Here is a 19,062-nt window from a genome sequence, read left to right as displayed (position 1 = left end):
GGGGATCTTCCCAACCCAGGGATCAAACCAGGTCTCCCACATTGCAGATGGATTCTTTACCATCTGAGTCACCAGGAAAGCTCAAATTATTCAAAGGAAGTTTAAAAAAGTTTAGTTTAAAAGTTCTTTTATTGTATTCTATTTTTTTGATGTTTACTTAAGTAAAATAGTCAATTGCTCAGTGTTTCAACCATCCTGGGTGAATGAAAATTGACATAAACTTCTCCATATAATGAAAAACAACAAATATTTGTGACAAAACTCAAATATTGTAAGCAAGAGATTTTAAAAAATCAGAGTAGCTTAATAAAAATATCATCTTACTAGTGGCATTTTCTTTGAAAATTTTAATTTATCATGGAAATGATTTTGTTCATTGAGATAAAATTATTATATAAATATTTCAGGTCATGACCTCCAGATTTAAGACATTCTTCAAGACAATTTTGAATATGATCCAAGAGAAAATGTGATTTGAGTCTGGAGACAATTGTGAATGTAAGTATCAGAAAATTAGATTTTTCTCATGGTACAATGTAATAAAAACTAAAATATCAACTCATTAATCATTAAATTGCAAAAACTTTGATTCATTGTTTTCTCTCTATTACAACATGTTTTTTTAACCTAAAATTAATGTAATACTTTGTTTTTTGGTTGTATTTTTTTAAGGTCAGCTAATGGTAAAAGCCCAGTGTATCTGACTGAAAAGAAAACATTATTTGGAAGATTGCTGTAATAAAAAGAGAAGTTTCTTTTAGGTAAGTCATTGATGAGGTCAGGCAGTGGCACAGATTCTGTGTGCTAGTTAATAGTGTGCTCTCATTGCATGCAATATTACAAATGATAAGTAACATGAAGAAGATATTTTTATAATTCTTATTCTAACATTTGCCCTGTAATAGAAATCACAACACATTTCCTAATGAAATTAAATCTAAGTTCATAGTTCACTGGCAAACATTTATTGATTAGATTTTTATCTCCTTTGGAAAATATTTTTAACTCAGCTAAATAAATATATTTTATGACTAAACCATGGTCATTTATGTTTCATGAAAATGCTACCAGAGTAGATTGCTGATGGAACTTTTGGAGAGTAAGTGCCATACACTTCACTCCTTCAATGTTTGCCTCTTAGAATTAAGAAGTTAGCAGGAATCTATATCTAACATTACAAACACTTGACAGAAACACTTTTATTTACTATTGTCCATATCCTTTAAACTTATTTTAATAATATAGACGGGTTAGGGAACAGTTTTTATTATAAAAAGTGAATCCTGTGGTGAAGAGTAATTTCTATTAAAGTCCATTTTTTATGACTTATGGATGCTAGCTTTCAAGGAATGGGCCCAAATTCAATTCTTCCCTTAAATTGTTGAAGAGTCATAAAATTAAAAATAAGATTACCAGTGGGAATTTGCTCTATGACACAGGGAACTCAAACCCAGGCTCTGTAACAACCTAGAGGGGTGGGATGGGAAGGTTCATGAGGGAGGGGACATACATGTACTTATGGCTGAATCATGCTGATGTTTGACAGAAACCAAAAAAAAAAAAAAAAAAGATGCTTTCTAGTTATTCAAAATTACATCTGTAAGAGGCTTTGCTGCTTGAAAAGCTAACTAAATTAAATTAAAATGTATTTAATTTAGCTCTTTAGTACTTTAAACTATTATGCTCTTAATATTTGTAATTCATAAAACTGTTAATCAAATCCTTAAAGCAAAATTATCATGTAGTTTTTATTTATTTATTTATTTTTATCATGAGTTTTAAAATAAATTTCCACTGAGAGCCATGTATATTTATTTCATATATATTACTGGATTACATTTTTCTTTTCTATTGCAGTTTGATTTATATACATAGCATATTTCATTTTGGCTTTAATGATGGAGAAAAAATGTTTCCTGTCTTTTCTGTTCCTCTTGCCTTTTTTCATGGTAAGCATAAATTTCTCTAAAGTATCCCCCTACCTATGATTGTTTCTGTTTTAACTTCTAATATACCCATCATTGATAAAGGTTAATAACACAAAATTACATACATATAGTTATTTGATGCATAAATAAAGTGCACTTTTATATCTAATCAATACAGCAATAATTCATTTTCTTTCAGTGTACCTTTTTAGGCTTTTAGCCCTGTAATAGGCACCCTAGTATTATGTTGCATTGGGAAGGGTGGTATCAAAGCAAGGAAGTATGATAGATATAAAAGTGCAGACACCAGGGGAAAGTAATTACCAGAGTTTAAAAAAAAAAATGGAATGGCTGTATAGCACAGTCATACATAATAGATGAAATATTTTCAATCAGACCTGCTGATTCTGAGTTAGCTATGTTAAAAAAGCAATTCCAGCCTGTTGATTTTCTTCCCATTCTGCCAAATGAATGACTTGTATTGACTGAAAAGCATTTTGGAGACAATCATTATGTTTTAAATTAATTTCCTCATCCATTCATTCAAATAAGTATTAAATGTCCGTTTTCTGACAGGCATTGATGCTAAGTTTGGGGCAGATGTGTATGTGAGTATGTGCACTCCTGCATGCCTCTGCATGTATATGCAGGGGAGGTGGGGCTGGAAGTGGAGGGTAGACTGAAGATCACTAAAAAGCAATTGCTGTACTAGAGGGGCTGTATGCTTTATACACTTAATGTTACTTTTATTTACAGAAATATTTTGTCCCCATATTTCTCCCTTATTAAAGCAGTGACTACACTCTTACTACAACAACAAATACTCTTATCATATGTATGAGAAACTGAGAGACATAATCTCATCTAACTCTGTGCCAGCAAATAATTCTCCTGTGGTGTTTCCAAGGAAACCCCAGGAAGAGTCAAGCAAAGAGACTCAAGAAAAATATAGAAAACTTAAATGGGAAAAAAGCACGACTGCATTCCTATTAGCATTTGTATTTAAAAACATTCTCAAGTCTAGGAGAAGTCCAAATTCTACACTTTTCAGATGTTATCTTAGGTAAACAGACTAGAATTCAAGAAACAGGACTCCTGTTTCTTAGGCTCCCACCCTCAGCTGAGCCTGCCAGTGAGCTACACTGGCCAAAGCTGGTTCCCTGCAGGTAATTCTGTAACAGATTACCAACCCGATTACTGTAATTTAAGGAATTGTGACCGTTTCTCTTGAATTCATTCAGACAACATGCATATCTGACTTTTAAAGTAAGAATAAAAATGATATTGGTTTTATGCAATTCTAAAAACTGAGAACAGGAGAAAAGTATTTTTCCTTGATGTTGTAAATTTCCATTTTTAACTTGTGCAGCACAACAACTGCATAAATCTTTGTTAAGAAATTAAAACCAATCTAAGAATGAAAAAGTCAATGTTGAATGGTGGTGAGGTGATGGGGAAACTAGAGTAGTGTCACACACTGAGGGACTATTACTATTTATTTTACATTTAAATTAACTCCAATTTACTGCTTGAGAACAGCAGTAAGAAAATTAAGAATAAAGAATCAACATAGGAATAGAAAGATAACTGTTTATGGAAAACAGTTCCTATCCTATAGATAGGAATAATGCAAAAGAGAAGAAATAAAGTTGAAGAGAGGTTTATATAGGTTTCATGCTATGAAACAAGGAAAAAAAGTCATGTAGAAATTAAAGTGTAAGTGAAGCTTAAAATAATGCTGCTAAAGTGGAAGAATATAAATATAGACCTTGTCCAAAACATTTATTGATGTGCATACAATTAAAATCCTATTAACCAACAGCATAAATGAACTATTTGTCATTATTTTATCAAAATGTAAATATAAAAATGGCAACAATTTTGAGCATTTACCATGTGCCAGATACTTCCCCTTCGTTATCTTGATACTATTTTAACCCATTTTACAATAAGAAAGCAGAGGTTTTGCTGGGGCTGTGTGGTGGGGTGGAGGTTAAATATCTTTTCTACATTGCCAGGTTAAAAAGTAGAGGTGGAGTTTGAATACAGCTGTCTGCATTCCAGAAAGCTGGCCTGGAGCTGGCCCCCACAGGCTCTGAGGGGGAACTATGGACTGTACTTCCCAGTGCTGCCACTGGCAACTCTTGGTGGTGGTGGATATTGGACGTGGTGGGATATTTACACCACGGAAATTGGCAAACACTGAAAGTCAGGAAGTTCCCCCCAGAGTCTGTTGACCATGCAGTACATCACTGTACTTAACTATTTTTCACTGTGACAGATTGTCTCTAACATTCTCACAATTCTGAAATTTTATTTTCTTTAATTCCTTAGATTCTTGTTATAGCAGAATCCGAAGAAGAGAACCCCAGTGACTTAATTCAGCTGGGTGTTACTAGAAACAAAATCATGACAGCTCAATATGAATGTTACCAAAAGATTATGCAAGACCCTGTTCAACAAACAGAAGGTAAACGTGACAATTTTAAATACCTTTGACATAGTTTATAAGAAAACTACCCCATTACATCATTGCAGGTCCCTTAGTTTCCTTCTTAAAAATGGGTTAGTTGCTAGTTTTTCTAGTACATGTGCAGTTTTAATTATTTGTGAAGAACATTTTATTACGCAATGCATCTTACCTCTTTTTAAAAATTCTAATAAAAATATATGTGACAGGGATATTTTTAGTAATTTTTTATATAGTATAAAGATATTTAAAATATAGAATAAGTATGTGTCTTGAAATAAATCAGTGACAGTTGATCTTCAGTTTATGTGATCTGTATTTCTTTTTTTTCACAAACTTCTTGATAGGAGCTTAATAAAATGACAATTTTTTTGCATAACACATACTATGTATATAGTACAGTTCGTAGCAAAGCTAATGAAATTCGTGAATGTCTGTTTCCATTAGATATTTTTAAGGTATTTTTAAAGATTTATTGAGGGCCTACTAAGTGTCACATATATGCTTTAATTCTGAGCAGCACAAAGAGAGTTGCCAAATTTAGCAAAACCAAAAACAAAACCCAGAGCACAGAAACACCATGTTTTCTATCTGGCAATCTTAAAGACGGGATTATCTTTAAAATATAAAATGCAAAACTCATCATGAAACAAAGAAAAATGTAAGGCTTTAGATATTTTTAAATCAGTAGAAACAAATAATTTAATTTTGGGAGAAAATATTTATATATAAAACACGCTTGTTGTATACATGATATGTTAAAAGTAGGTTACTGTTAATATTTGTAAGTGTCAAAATGAACTTGCTTGTGAGAAAGAGAAAAAAAAGCAATTTTTCCATATTGATCAACTCTTGGAATTTTAATCTAACCAATATAAATTGTCCAACTTCAAAGCAGTTTGATATATCTGTCCAAATATTTTTATTACAAAATATATCCAACTAAAACATATCTCTAAAATATGTCAGACAATGACAAACTGTCTGATATTAGTTCAGTAGGGACTGCATTATCAAATAGTTAAAATCTGTATACAAATTCCATGCTAACTGATCTGGTTTCTCACCTTTATTCCATTAAAGTCTAAGTGTTATTAGTTTAAAATTATTGAATTAATGCCTTCCTAATGATCTAGATATGTGTACAAGCTAGCTTCCAATGTAATTTCTTAATAATAGGAATATATTTATGAGGGTTTTATAGTAAAATAATTTTGTGATAAAGTTTAGGATCACTACATAATAAATCTTCCTCTTGGAGATTCATAACGTTCTCTATAATTTTAAATACTGTAAAAAAATCCTGTCATAAAGAAATGTGTTTAACTTTGTGTTTTCCAAATCTATTTGGCCACAAAAGCTTTTTTAAAGGAAAACTTTTTTCATGTCTCCCTCAAATGCCATATAACACAGCTGGGAAAATTCTAGACCTTTCCATCTATCATGTAGTCGATGTTGTGGAGTCTTCTGGAGCTCTGTAAGGACTTGTCTAAAGTGCTTTCTAAAATGGGATCAGGAAAATTTTCTCTGACAGGCCACAAAATGCATTTTATTTGGTAATAATGTGGATGCAAGCTATTTAAATAAAGAGTTTGAAAAGCACAGGAGGGAAAACAGACTATATGAGTTTTATTTTTAATTAGAATTATTTAGATTTTCAGGCCAACAGAATGTTTTCTACTTCTGTGAGGCCTAGATTGATTCTGAGATTGCTGTGCAAATCTGTTAATAATAATAAACAGCTCATGCAACATTCAGGTTTCTATCTATGTGTGCTTATGGCAAAAAATTTACCCTCTTTGATTACGGACTGTTATGTAACTTTAGAAAGTTTTAGTCATTTTATTTCTCTATGCCTTTAAACTTTTTTTCTTGTAAGAGGTTCTTTCTCTTAATGTAGGTAAGAAAAGAATGTGAGATTAAACACTTTTACTTCATTTGACAAGAAAAGGAAGGAAAATAAGAGCTAGAATTTGGTGGAGGGCCCTAAATAAGTGTGTGTCAGGGTTAATGTGGTAAAATAGGAAATATTGGAATGTTCATTTGTTCACTTCAAAAAATACTATAACTTGCCCTAAGAATACAGTTTCTAAAATAAAACACATTTCCAATTTCCCATATTTTTTGAATTTCAAAATTCAAGGGACTAATTAACGAATACTTCATGGTTAAGGAAAACCAGCAAAGACCATGTAATTTATTGGATAAATAGCTACCTTTGAATATGAGAATTAAAGCTAAACATATATTTGTTTAGATATTTCTAAATTTAACAATTAGTTATTCTAAAATTACTTTGTGAATAATCCAAGTAATTGTTACAAAGATTTTATATGATGTCTTCATTTTCAGTAGACAGTCTCTATTCCCTCATGTGAGTCAAGCATGAAAACTTCATGTGTTTCTGTATAACTAGAGGGAGGTTAGTAAGCCCTACTTTTCACTCTCTCCTTAAGGCATTTACTGTAACAGAACCTGGGATGGATGGCTGTGCTGGAATGATGTTGCTGCAGGAACAGAATCAATGCAGCACTGCCCTGATTACTTTCAGGATTTTGATCCTTCAGGTAAAAGCAGAAATTTATATACAAATCTCCTTGGCATCTATTTAATAAACCCTTGGTTAACTAAGTTACTATTTCCTTTTCAATTTTAAAGAAAAAGTTACAAAAATCTGTGACCAAGATGGAAACTGGTTTAGACATCCAGCAAGCAACAGAACATGGACGAATTATACCCAATGTAATGTTAACACACATGAGAAAGTGAAGGTACGTAATAATTATAAATTCAAACTGAATTTACACTATCTACTTTAAAAGTTAGTTACTGATACAATATCAGAGAAAATTTAGCTGGTGTTCATTCATTCCACTGTAAAGCCTTTTCATAATAAAAACAGTCGTGAAAAATATCTTCATAGAAATAATTATTATAGATTCAGTCATTACACTGAAGAAGCAATCCAGCTAGGTAGTTGTCTATTTACAGGTCAATGTCTCAGTGCTGTAATTTAGAATTTTCCAAAGTAAACATACTTTAAAAGTGTAAGAAAAAAGAAATTTTCATCTGTGGTGGAACTCCTATAATTACACTCAGGAATTGTGCTCAAGAGAACAAGACAAGCCCAGCGGGGTTTAAACAGACCTATCTGTCCCAGCCAAAGACTTTCATCGTGACTCAGTTAGGTCACCTCACTGGCGTTCCCACTTTTAACGCCCATCATACATTAAAGTCAGGGTTAGCATAGTTTGCCACAACAATAAAGTTTTGATACAGAGTTCCTGCACATATCTGCATTGTGTGTATGTGGAGGCAGTTTGTCACAGTGATTAAAACTGAGTTCTGGTTTCTCGCTTCCTGTTTCTGCTCTTTATCAACTGTGACCCTGGGCAAACTAGAACATCTGCCTCAGCCGCTTCCCATCTAAATGAGGATAATGAACCCATCCTCAAGGTTTTCATAGGAATTGACTACATACAAGGAAAATATTTAGAAAACTAACAAGCCTATAGTAAGCATTTGATAACTGCCAGCTCTCATTATAAATCATGTACTCTTTATTGATTCAGAGAAGGGTTTGAACATATATCTATAAATACACATTAAAATGTTAAGTTATAATAGAATAAAGATAAAAATCAAAGAGATAAAGTTAAAACCAAGAAAAATAATTTATTTGTACAGATCAGAGGCCCCTATACATTATTATATTGAGATTGTTTTGGAGTATCAAGTTTGTCAAATGGAGAAAAGAAACCTAGTTGGGAAAGAAGCCTTACCTGGCATTTAAATTAAACAAACAAAAATCATCAATTTAAGGTGCACAAACTGATGGAGTGAAAATTGTCAATGTCCTCCAAACTTTAAAATGCTGCTTTCACATTTTATAAACTTAGATCAATAAATTTATTTCTTCATATGTTTAATATGACTTCTAATTTCTTAACTAAAAAGAGAAATTTATAAATTTTGATATCACTTGATAAATTTTTATAGATACTCTTCATTCAAAGTGTATTCAGTACTTGCTTGCTTGCTAAAGGCTTAATTTATCAGATCACATGTTTTTAAAAACAGATATTATTTTATTGATTTGGGACTTATACACATGTAGAACTATAGCATTGATATTAGCATTAATTAATTTTTTATTCATACAAATTACAGACTGCACTGAATTTGTTTTACCTGACTATAATTGGACATGTATTATCTATTGCATCACTGCTTATCTCACTTGGCATATTCTTTTATTTCAAGTAAGTACATGCAAAATATTTTTTTAATTTATTGATTATCTTTGGTGAATGCAGTGTCATATCCATGTTTATGTCATGTGCTGATAAAATACATGAAATATAGATGATTTATAATGTTTAAAATAAATTGACATTTAAAATAATTGAAATATGTTGACTTTGTCTTGACTTTATAAAATATAGAGAAAGGAGATTGATGCTTAACTTGTCATGCAGTAAGAAAGGAACCAAAATCAATATGCAAGCCTATCTCTATATGCTTTGAAAATTGTGAAATATTAGAGGCCTTCCCAATTAAATTTTCAACTTCTTGGTCAATTTTACTATCAGTATACATGGTACATTGTAAGAACTGTATTTTGTGCAAAAAATAGCAATGACATTTAATATATACTATTAAAAATAATAATTTCAATATTTGTGGTTAATTTTCCTGATGTTGGGGGGATAATCTTTAAAATAGTTAAATTATGCTTTGAATTTTACTTGCAGTTTATTCTTTTGGGAGCTGGAGGGAGAGTCAGTTCCAATTTATTTTTTAACGGAAAATATAGTTGATTTACAGTGTTTCAGGTATACAGCAAAGTGATTCAGTTATATGTACATACATGTGTCTGTGTGTGTGTGTATATATATATGCATGTGGCCATGTGTGTTAAGTCACTTCAGTCATGTCTGACTCTTTGTGACACTATGAACTGTAGCCCGCCAGGCTTCCCTGTCCATGGGATTCTCTAGGCAAGAATACTAGAATGGTTGCAATGCCCTCCTCCAGGGGATCTTCCCAATCCAGGGATTCAAACTATGTCTCTTTTGTCTGTCTCCTGCATTGGCAGGCAGTTTCTTTACCACTAACACTGCCTTGGGAAGCCTGTATGTATGTATGCATGTATACATATGCAATATATACAACGTATATACATGTTCTATGCTGTGCTTAGTCACTCAGATTTGACCCAGGGTTTGAATCCAGGTCTCCTGCACTGCAGGCAGATTCTTTACCATCTGAGCACCAGGGAAGGCCAAGAATACTGGAGTGGGCAGTCTATCTCTTCTCCAGGGGATCTTCCTGACTCAGGAATCAAACTGGGGTTTCCTGCATTGCCAGCAGATTCTTTACCAGCTGAGCTGAGCTACCACGGAAGCCCAAATATATACATATGTATATATATATGCATACACACACACACACACACACACCATCTCACACCATCTCTAGGAGAGGCATACTTATATACACACACACCATCTCTCACCATCTCCAGAAGATGGTGAAAGATGGGGAAACCTAATGTGCTGCAGTCCATGGGATGGGGTCGCAAAGAGTTGGATACAACTGAGCGACTGAACAACATCAATATACACACACATATTCCTTTCAGATTTTTTCCCACTAGAGGTTATTACAAAATACTGAATATGGTTCCCTAGTGGGACCTTATTGTTCTATTCTATGTATAGTGGTGTTATCTGTTAATCCTAAATTCCCATTTTACCCTCCTCTTCTAATTTCTTAATTCTATCCATTAGCTGTGATTTTTTAAATTGATAGCAAAGTAAATTCTAAAACATGCATACATTATCTTATACATTAACATGGTCTTCATAAATATGATCACCACCAGTAGTTACAGAATGCAGTATAAAGAGTAACTGTACTTTATTGTATCATCCATGACTACTGTCATTGTCATTGTCTCTCTCTTACTCTCTTCTTCTTTTCCCTGCTCTCCTTCTCCCTACCCCCTACTCCTCCTTCTTCTTCTCCTCCTCCTTCATCTTCTTCAACAATTATCTTGGAACATGATTCAGAACCGACTACTGTAATAGCACATCAAAATAATTCAAATCCAAAAATTATTAGATAACTGGATATTAGGATTGTTTTTAACTGGAACACCAGCTTTTAGCCCACAGTTCATCACAATTCAAAGTACAGCAAATATATATAAACTAAATGATTATCTTTCATGGGTTCAAAATCATAAGGTCTAAAGATTGTATCATAATTTCTGTTTTTGGAAACTTGTGCCTTCTTAAGAACCTTCAATATGAATTACTTTGGGGAATTTTAATGGCACTTTTGATTTAAGACATTATCTAGGCATCATTAGAAACTAAAAAAATTCCACTCTGAAGAAAATTAATTCAACATTTGTGTACATTTTAAAATGTCACTTTCTTATAAAATTGTATAAAAATGTATCAAAATAAATTGAAGAGAATTTTTACCCTAAAATGTGGAAAACATTTCTTAAAGAATTAAATTTACAATTATTTTAATTTAATTTAAATTGCCATTAAAATTTAATTACCATTTGAATTCAGTTGCCAATTGAATTTAATTGCCATTAAAATTCCCCAAATTAATTCATATTGAAGGTTCTTAAGAAGGCACAAGTTTCCAAAAACAGAAATTATGATACAATCTCTAGATAATTTGTAACAAATTATCAAAAAAGCCTTGCTCAAAACAAACTGTCAATTCTTAATCACTGCCTTTATAATTAATTATATAATGTCAGTTGCTTATATACAGTTTAATAAAACTTCATGTCTTAACTCTTGAATATATTCTTAGCTTATGTAAGATTTGAAATGAATACTTCGAAGTATGAAAAGCTTCATTATGACTGTCTAATAGATTAAAAAATGGAAAATAAACCATTTTCCAAAGTGACAATTTTTAAAGAAAACCCTGAGTTTTACAGTGATAAATTATGCCAATTGACAAACTGAAATAATGCTACTGATGTTAACAAATTTATTGGTAAAATATGACAGTAAAACTTGGCTAATATTTAATTTTGTAACTTTAAAACAGAAAATGAAATTAAAATTTCAACATCTCACTATTAGTTTAAGAAAGATATAGATTCTTTTTCTTCTTTGGTCCTGAAAGCAAAATCCTTACAATTTAAAAATATAAGTATCTAAATTTGAAAAAAAGACTCTTGGATCTTAGAACTAAATGATACAACTGAAATCTATGCAGCACTTCCCAGGTGGCTCAGTGGCAAGGAATCCACCTGCAATTCAGGAGCTCCTGGAGGTGCTGGCTTGATCCCTGGGTTGGGAAGATCTCTTGAGTAGGAAATGGCAACTCACTCCAGTATCCTTGCCTGGAAAATTCCATGGACAGAGGAGCTGATAGGTTACAGTCCATAGGGTTGCAAAGAGTCTGGCATGATTGAGAGACTAAGCACGCAGTCTAGCACTCAGATTCTTAGTTCATTAAAATTACACATTACCACACATACAAACACACAAAGAGGGGATTAATTTAAATGTAACTAATATCAGCTAAGATTCTTTTTTATTTTTTAAGTGGAGGAAAAATGCTTTACAAGGTTGTGTTCGTTTCTGCCACACAGCAATGCAGATCAGTCATAATTATATGTGTGTGTATATATATATATATGTGTATATATGTATATCCTCCCTCTTGAGCCTCCTTACTTTCTCCCCATTCCACTCCTCTAGGTCTCACAGAGCGCCAGACTGGGCTCCCTGTGTTAGATAGCAACTTCTCACCAGTTATCTATTTCATGCATGATAGCACATATATATCAATGCTATTTTTGTCATTCATTCCACCATCTCCTTTCCCTGATGTGTCCACAAGTCCATTCTCTACATCTGTGTCTTTATTGTGCCCCTGAAAATAGGTTCATCAGTTTCATTTTTCTAGATTCCATTTATATGCATTAAAATACAATATTTGTTTTTCTCTTTCTGAGATAATTCACTCTGTATAATAGACTCTAGGTTCATCCACCTCACTACAACTGACTCAAATTCATCCCTTTTTATCATAGAGTAATATTCCATTGTGTATATGTACCGCATCTTCTTTATCCATTTATATATCAATGGATGTCTAGGTTGCTTCCATGTTATGGCTATTGTAAATAGTGCTGCAATGAACACTGGGATACAAGTGTCTTTTAGAATTGTGGTTTTCTCAGGGTATATGCCCAGTAGTGGGATTGCTGGGGCATATGGTAGATTTATTCCCAGTTTTTAAGGAATCTCCATGGTACAGTACGGTACTGATACTGGCTGTATCAGTTTTCATTCCCACCAACAGTGCAGGAGGGTTCCCTTTGCTCCACATCCTCTCCAGCATTTATTGTTTGTAGATTTTTTTGATGATGGCCATTTTGACTGATATGAGGTGATACCTCATCTTTTCATGCATTTATTGGTCATAAAATTCTTTTTTTAACATGGAAATTTTATGACTATGATTAAGAATAAAATAGATCGGCCTCTTAAGATCTACCCTAAGAGATCTTAAGAGTTATTTAAGACTATTTTAAATATCTTCTTGTAAAAAAAGTTATGTTCTAAATATTTCTAACCTCAGGAAGAAGAATGCAAATATTACTTAAAAACAAACTATAATCTTGAGAAATAAGAATTGTATTTAAATTTGAAATATTTTTAAAAATTGACAATTTAATTTTTTTCTTTTTAAATAAATAAAAGAAATGTATACGAATTGGGCAACTTCATGTATTTTCTCAGTTTTATTTCATACTCATTTGTTTTTACTCAGTTTTATTTGTAATGTACAAGTTATTCTAACTATTTTTACAACTTAGTTTTTTAAACAAACATTTAATTGGCTAACTAATATTCCATTAAGTTGACAGAAGTTTACTAAATGATTCTTCAATTTCTGAAAATTAACATTGCTTCCAGTTTCTCTTACTGATAATAAACACTGCAATGGACATTTTTCAGCCATAACTTTTCCCATATTTTACTCTGTTTTTTTAGGCTACATTCCCAGAGACATGATTTCTTTACAAAAGGGTATATAGCTTTTTATGACTCTTGAAATATATCATCTTGAAAGTATTTCAAAATCAACATGTTCAAAACAAATTCATCATGTCTACTTTCTCATAACTCAAAGCACTTCCAGAGTGACCCGTCTTTACAAACAACACTACCAGCAGCCTAGTTGCATAAGCTATAAATTTAGGAGCAGTCTTTAATATCTTATTAATTTTCCTCTGATCATTCTCCCTCATGCTCTGTGGATAAAACCTCTTAACAGCCCTTCAGTTTATCCAATTTGTTTCATCTCTTCTGCTACCAACACCAACCTAGTCCTACCCAGCCTCCCTATCTTCACTTTCACCACCTTCATTCAATTCAAAGCAGTAAAGCCAGAATATTTTCAAAGATTTATTTTAAATATAGATCTTATTTCATCAACCCTTGCTTTAAAATTTTTAGCCTTCCTATTGTCATTTACATAAAATCAGTCAATAATGTATCCTATAATTGAATATTCTATTATCTCATCTGTTTCTCTAGCTTAGTTAAATGTATTCATCTTTCAGATCTAAACTTTAAAATCATTTCCTCAGTGAAATCGCTGTGATTTTTTTTATTGTGGTATTTCTGAAACTGTAACTAGTTTTTGCTGGATATGGAATAAATTGTTAACTACCATTTAGGAGCCCACCATCTCTGCAGATTTAATACTAATACAGCTGAGACTCTTCAGATTAAATGATCACTTTTTATTTTGCATGTAATAAGTCAAAATACTCAGGCACATTAAATTTCTGAAGGACAGAAAGTTAAGAATAGCAGTTGTATTGCATGCCGAAATGAGTAATTAAAAAGAGAACAAGAGTGTCCTAGAATTCCACACACTATGGGTCCAGGCAAGTTTGAATTTTAAGGATATAAACAAAGTTCTGAACTAATTCCCTAAAACCAATTGCAAAATTAACAGTTTCTTTATGAAAGAACCTGATCTAACTGAGCAAATGCTTACTGTGGACTAATAAGGCAATAGTGGAACTGCCAAGTGAAAATAATATTGCAGGCCAAACTATACATAAATGCAAAGTATCCAGTTTAAATCTCTAATTAGACCAGTCATTTACTCTGTCTGCTATGGGCTGACTTTGTAAGAGGAAAAGAGGATGCCATACGAATTGACCTACCAGGACAGTAAAGAAATTGAAGAAAATAATATCAGCTGATCAAGGAGTCAAGGTACCAAAAATGTTAAGCTAAATGACAAAATAAACAGGGAACAACAGATGACTTCAATAATCCAAAAGGTTATAAATGGGAATAGAGTTTGTATAAAACATATAGAGAAAAAATATTTGGCTCAATTTAAAAAAATAAACTCTAACAGCTAAACAAAATAGAAAGAACCATCAGCTGACCAGCTGACGTCCCTGTCACTCAAGATGTTCAGATATTTGATGTCAATTAGGTTAGGAATTTTGATATAGGTGATTTCTCTATGGGTTTATAGCAGCACCTAATGATCTGTAATGCTACTTCCAATCCCAAGTCTATAATTTAGGAAAGAAGGTTAGAATGAAAGAGTTATTTTTTTAAACAAAATATATAATTTCAATATCAGGAAAGTTAGCATTTGTGAAAAAATTTTTCAGCCTGAAAGCAGTCTACACAGATAATCTATATTATTATTGATTAGGAATTGAAAGACAATCTATTTCAATGTTTTTATTGTATTTACATATATTAATATTATATTTTAAAAGCAAATACTATTCAACCAATACTCACAAGTAATTTAATTTTTAATGTAAGGCTTAAACTTTTGAACTTCAGAATTAATTTATTTTCTTCATGGAAATAAGACTTTTATAAAAACTGAAATTATGTGTATACAAAGTACTTTAGCTTTAAACATACAAACTGTAGACCCATTTCTCATTTTAAAAGAGAAGTTAAAAAATTAATGTTGCTCCAAGTATTGTATTTATGTTCAACATACTAATAAACTTTATTTTTTTCAGAAAAAAAAAAATCAGGCTTTCTTGTATAAAAGCAATCAAGAATACTATACGTAATGTATATGTGTGTGTGTGTGTGTAAATTGCCACAAATTTCCTTTAGATTTTAAAATTTTTTAAATTGAAATTTAAAAAGCTTTTTTAAAAAAAGATTGTGGCATGCTACATAGGCAAAACCTCATTAAAGCAAATAAATATCTTGCCAATATATGGAGTTTGGTTCTTGGCCACTACATAAAAGAAAAATTAAGATTTTCAGCTAATTATATTGCTGATTTTTAAAGTTTATCCTGAAACTGGAGTTAACTATCATTTTCCAAAATGAACTAAAAAAGATTCTATTTTTCAATTTTTTTCAGCTTTTATTTTATTTAATTAATTAATTTATTTTTTTGTTTTAATTGGAGGCTAATTACTTTACAATATTATGGCGATTTTTACCATACATTGACATGAATCAGCCATGGGTGTATATGTGTTCCCCATCCTGACCCTCCCTCACACCTCCCTCCCCATCCCATCCCTCAGGGTCATCCCAGTGCACCATCCCTGAGCACCTTGCCCCATGCAGTGAACCTGGACTGGCGATCTGTTTCACATATGATAATATACATGTTTCAATGCTATTCTCTCAAATCATCCCACCCTCGCCTTCTCCCATAGTCCAACAGTCTGTTCTTTACATCTGTGTCTCTTTTGCTGTCTCATATATAGGGTCATCGTTACCAGCTTTCTAAATTCCATATATATGTGTTAATATACTGTATTGGTGTTTTTCTTTCTGACTTACTTCACTCTGTATAATAGGCTCCAGTTTTATCTACATCAATAGAACTGATTCAAATGCACTCTCTTTAATGGCTGAGTAATATTCCATTGTGTATATGTACCACAGCTTCCTTATCCATTCGTCAGTGATGGACATCTAGGTTGCTTCCACGTCCTGGCTATTGTAAACAGTGCTGTGATGAACACTGGGGTACACATGTCTCTTTCAGTTCTGGTTTCCTCGGTGTGTATACTCAGCAGTGGGATTGCTGGGTCATATGGCAGTTCTATTTCCAATCTTTTAAGGAATCTCCATGCTGTTCTCCATAGTTTGTACTAGTTTGCATTCCCACCAACAGTGTAAGAGGGTTCCTTTTTCTCTGCATCCTCTCCAACATTTATTGTTTATAGACTTTTTGATAGCAGCCATTCTGACTGGCAGGAGATGGTACCTCATTGTGGTTTTGCTTTGCATTTCTCTGATAATGAGTGATGTTGAGCATCTTTTCATGTGTTTGTTAGCCATCTGTATGTCTTCTTTGGAGAAATGTCTGTTTAGTTCTTTGGCCCATTTTTTGATTGGGTTGTTTATTTTTCTGGAATTGAGTTGCAGGAGTTGCTTGTATATTTTTGAGATTAATTATTTGTCAGTTGCTTCTCTTCCTATTATTTTCTCCCATTCTGAAGGCTATCTTTTTACCTTGCTTATAGTTTTCTTGCTTGTGCAAAAGCTTTTAAATTTAATTAGGTGCCATTTGTTTATTTTTCCTTTTATTTCCATTACTCTGGGAGGTAGGTCATAGAGAATCCTGCTATGATTTATGTCAGAGAGTGTTTTGCCTATGTTTTCCTCTAGGAGATTTACAGTTTCTGGTCTTACATATAGATCTTTAGCATTTTGAGTTTATTTTTGTTTATGGTGTTAGAAAGTGTTCTAGTTTCATTCTTTACACATGGTTGACCAGTTTTCCCAGCACCACTTGTTAAAGAGATTGTCTTTTCTCCATTGTATATTCTTGCCTCCTTTGTCAAAGATAAGGTGTCCATAGGTGCATGGATATATCTCTGGGCTTTCTATTTTGTTCCATTGATCTATGTTTCTGTTTTTGTGCCAGTACCATACTGTCTTGATGACTGTTTCTTTGTAGTATAGCCTGAAGTCAGGCAGGTTGATTCCTCTGGTTTCATTCTTCTTTCTCAAGATTGCTTGGGCTATTCAAGGTTTTTTGTAATTCCATACCAATTGTGAAATTATTTGTTCTAATTGAAAGATAAACTTCCAAACTCATTCTATGAGGCCACCATCACCCTAATTCCAAAACCAAACAAAGATGCCACCAAAAAAGAAAACTACAGGCCAATATCACTGATGATTTAAATGCAAAAATCCTTAACAAAGTTCTAGCAAACAGAATCCAACAACATATTAAAAAGATCATACATCATGACCAAGTGAGCTTTATCCCAGGGGTGCAAGGATTCTTCAATATTTGCAAATCAATCAATGTGATACACCACACTAACACATTAAAAGATAAAAAATGCATGATTATCTCAATAGATTCAGAGAAAGCCTTTGACAAGTTCAACATCCATTTATGATAAAAACTCTCCAGAAAGCAGACATAGAAGGAACATACTCAACATATTAAAAGCCATATATGATAAACCCATAGCAAACATTATCCTCAGTGGTAAAAAATTGAAAGCATTTCCCCTGAAGTCAGGAACAAGACAAGGGTACCCACTCTTACCACTGCTATTCAACATAGTTTTGGAAGTTTTGGCCACAGCAATCAGAGAAGAAAAGGAAATAAATGGAATCCAGATTGGAAAAGAAGTAAAACTCTCACTGTTTGCAGATGACAAAACTCTCACTGTTGCAGATGATCCTCTTCATAGAAAACCCTAAAGACTCCACCAGAAAATTGCTAGAGCTAATCAATGAATACAGAGCAAAATATAAAATTAACACACAGAAATCCCTTGCATTTCTATACACTAAAAATGAGACAACTGAAAGAGAAATTAAGGAAACAATTTCATTCACCATTGCAACGAAAAGAATAAAATACTTAGGAATAAATCTACCTATAGAAACAAAAGACCTATATATAGAAAACTATAAAACACTGATGAAAGAAATCAAAGATGACACAAATAGATGGAGAAATATACCATATTATGGATCAGAAGAATCAATATAGTGAAAATAAGTATACTACCCAAAGCAATCTATAGATTCAGTGCAATCCCTATCAAGCTACCAACAGTAAAAAAGATTCTTCAATGATGAGTTAGCGCAATATACTTGATTTCAGGCACAAGTTAATTTTAATGGATAGTGAAATACAGTAATTTAAAAAATGGGATATATGCAAATCTTGCCATCTCACACTTACTAATAGCATGGACTTATTCCGATTTATGCTTTTCAGTTAGCCTGTTTCTTTATAATGAGCCATATCATTATTTGAAATATTGGCAGAGAAGATTCACAAAGTACTTAGCATGTAACGATCTTCCAATAAATGGTAAAAGGAACAAATTTCGCCCTTAGACTGTATCAATCATGTAGGCATGTAGACTATACTTACTTAGTCATCTAATATTATACCTATATAATAGTTCAGTTTGGTTCAGTTGCTCAGTCATGTCCAACATTTTGTGACCCCATGGACTGCAGCAGGCTTGGCTACCCTGTCCATCACCAATTCCTGGAACTGACTCAAACTCGCATCCATCCAGTTGGTGATACCATCCAACCATCTCATCCTCTGTCGATCCCTTCTCCTCCTGCCTTCAGTCTTTCCCAGCATCAGGATCTTTGT

General features: G+C 32.6%; 1 protein-coding gene across 3 annotated transcripts in view; it reads left to right on the top strand.

Moving 5' to 3' along the window:
- The window catches only part of CALCRL (calcitonin receptor like receptor), a 127,375-nt gene that overhangs the window by 75,480 nt on the left and 32,833 nt on the right, over nt 1-19,062 (top strand). For all 3 annotated transcript variants that reach the window (XM_043487566.1, XM_043487563.1, XM_043487564.1), the window contains 7 exons: nt 408-498; nt 673-761; nt 1,858-1,949; nt 4,263-4,398; nt 6,855-6,965; nt 7,057-7,169; nt 8,569-8,660. In XM_043487566.1, coding sequence (XP_043343501.1) covers nt 1,896-1,949; nt 4,263-4,398; nt 6,855-6,965; nt 7,057-7,169; nt 8,569-8,660 — 506 coding nt within the window. In that variant the 5' untranslated portion in view covers nt 408-498; nt 673-761; nt 1,858-1,895. The remainder of the gene's footprint in view (nt 1-407; nt 499-672; nt 762-1,857; nt 1,950-4,262; nt 4,399-6,854; nt 6,966-7,056; nt 7,170-8,568; nt 8,661-19,062) is intronic.

The sequence above is a fragment of the Cervus canadensis genome, chromosome 15, assembly GCF_019320065.1.
Source record: "Cervus canadensis isolate Bull #8, Minnesota chromosome 15, ASM1932006v1, whole genome shotgun sequence".
Classification (NCBI taxonomy): Eukaryota; Metazoa; Chordata; class Mammalia; order Artiodactyla; family Cervidae; genus Cervus; species Cervus canadensis.
The sequence above is the reverse complement of the archived record's forward strand: the minus strand, read 5'-3'. Positions and strand labels throughout refer to the sequence as shown.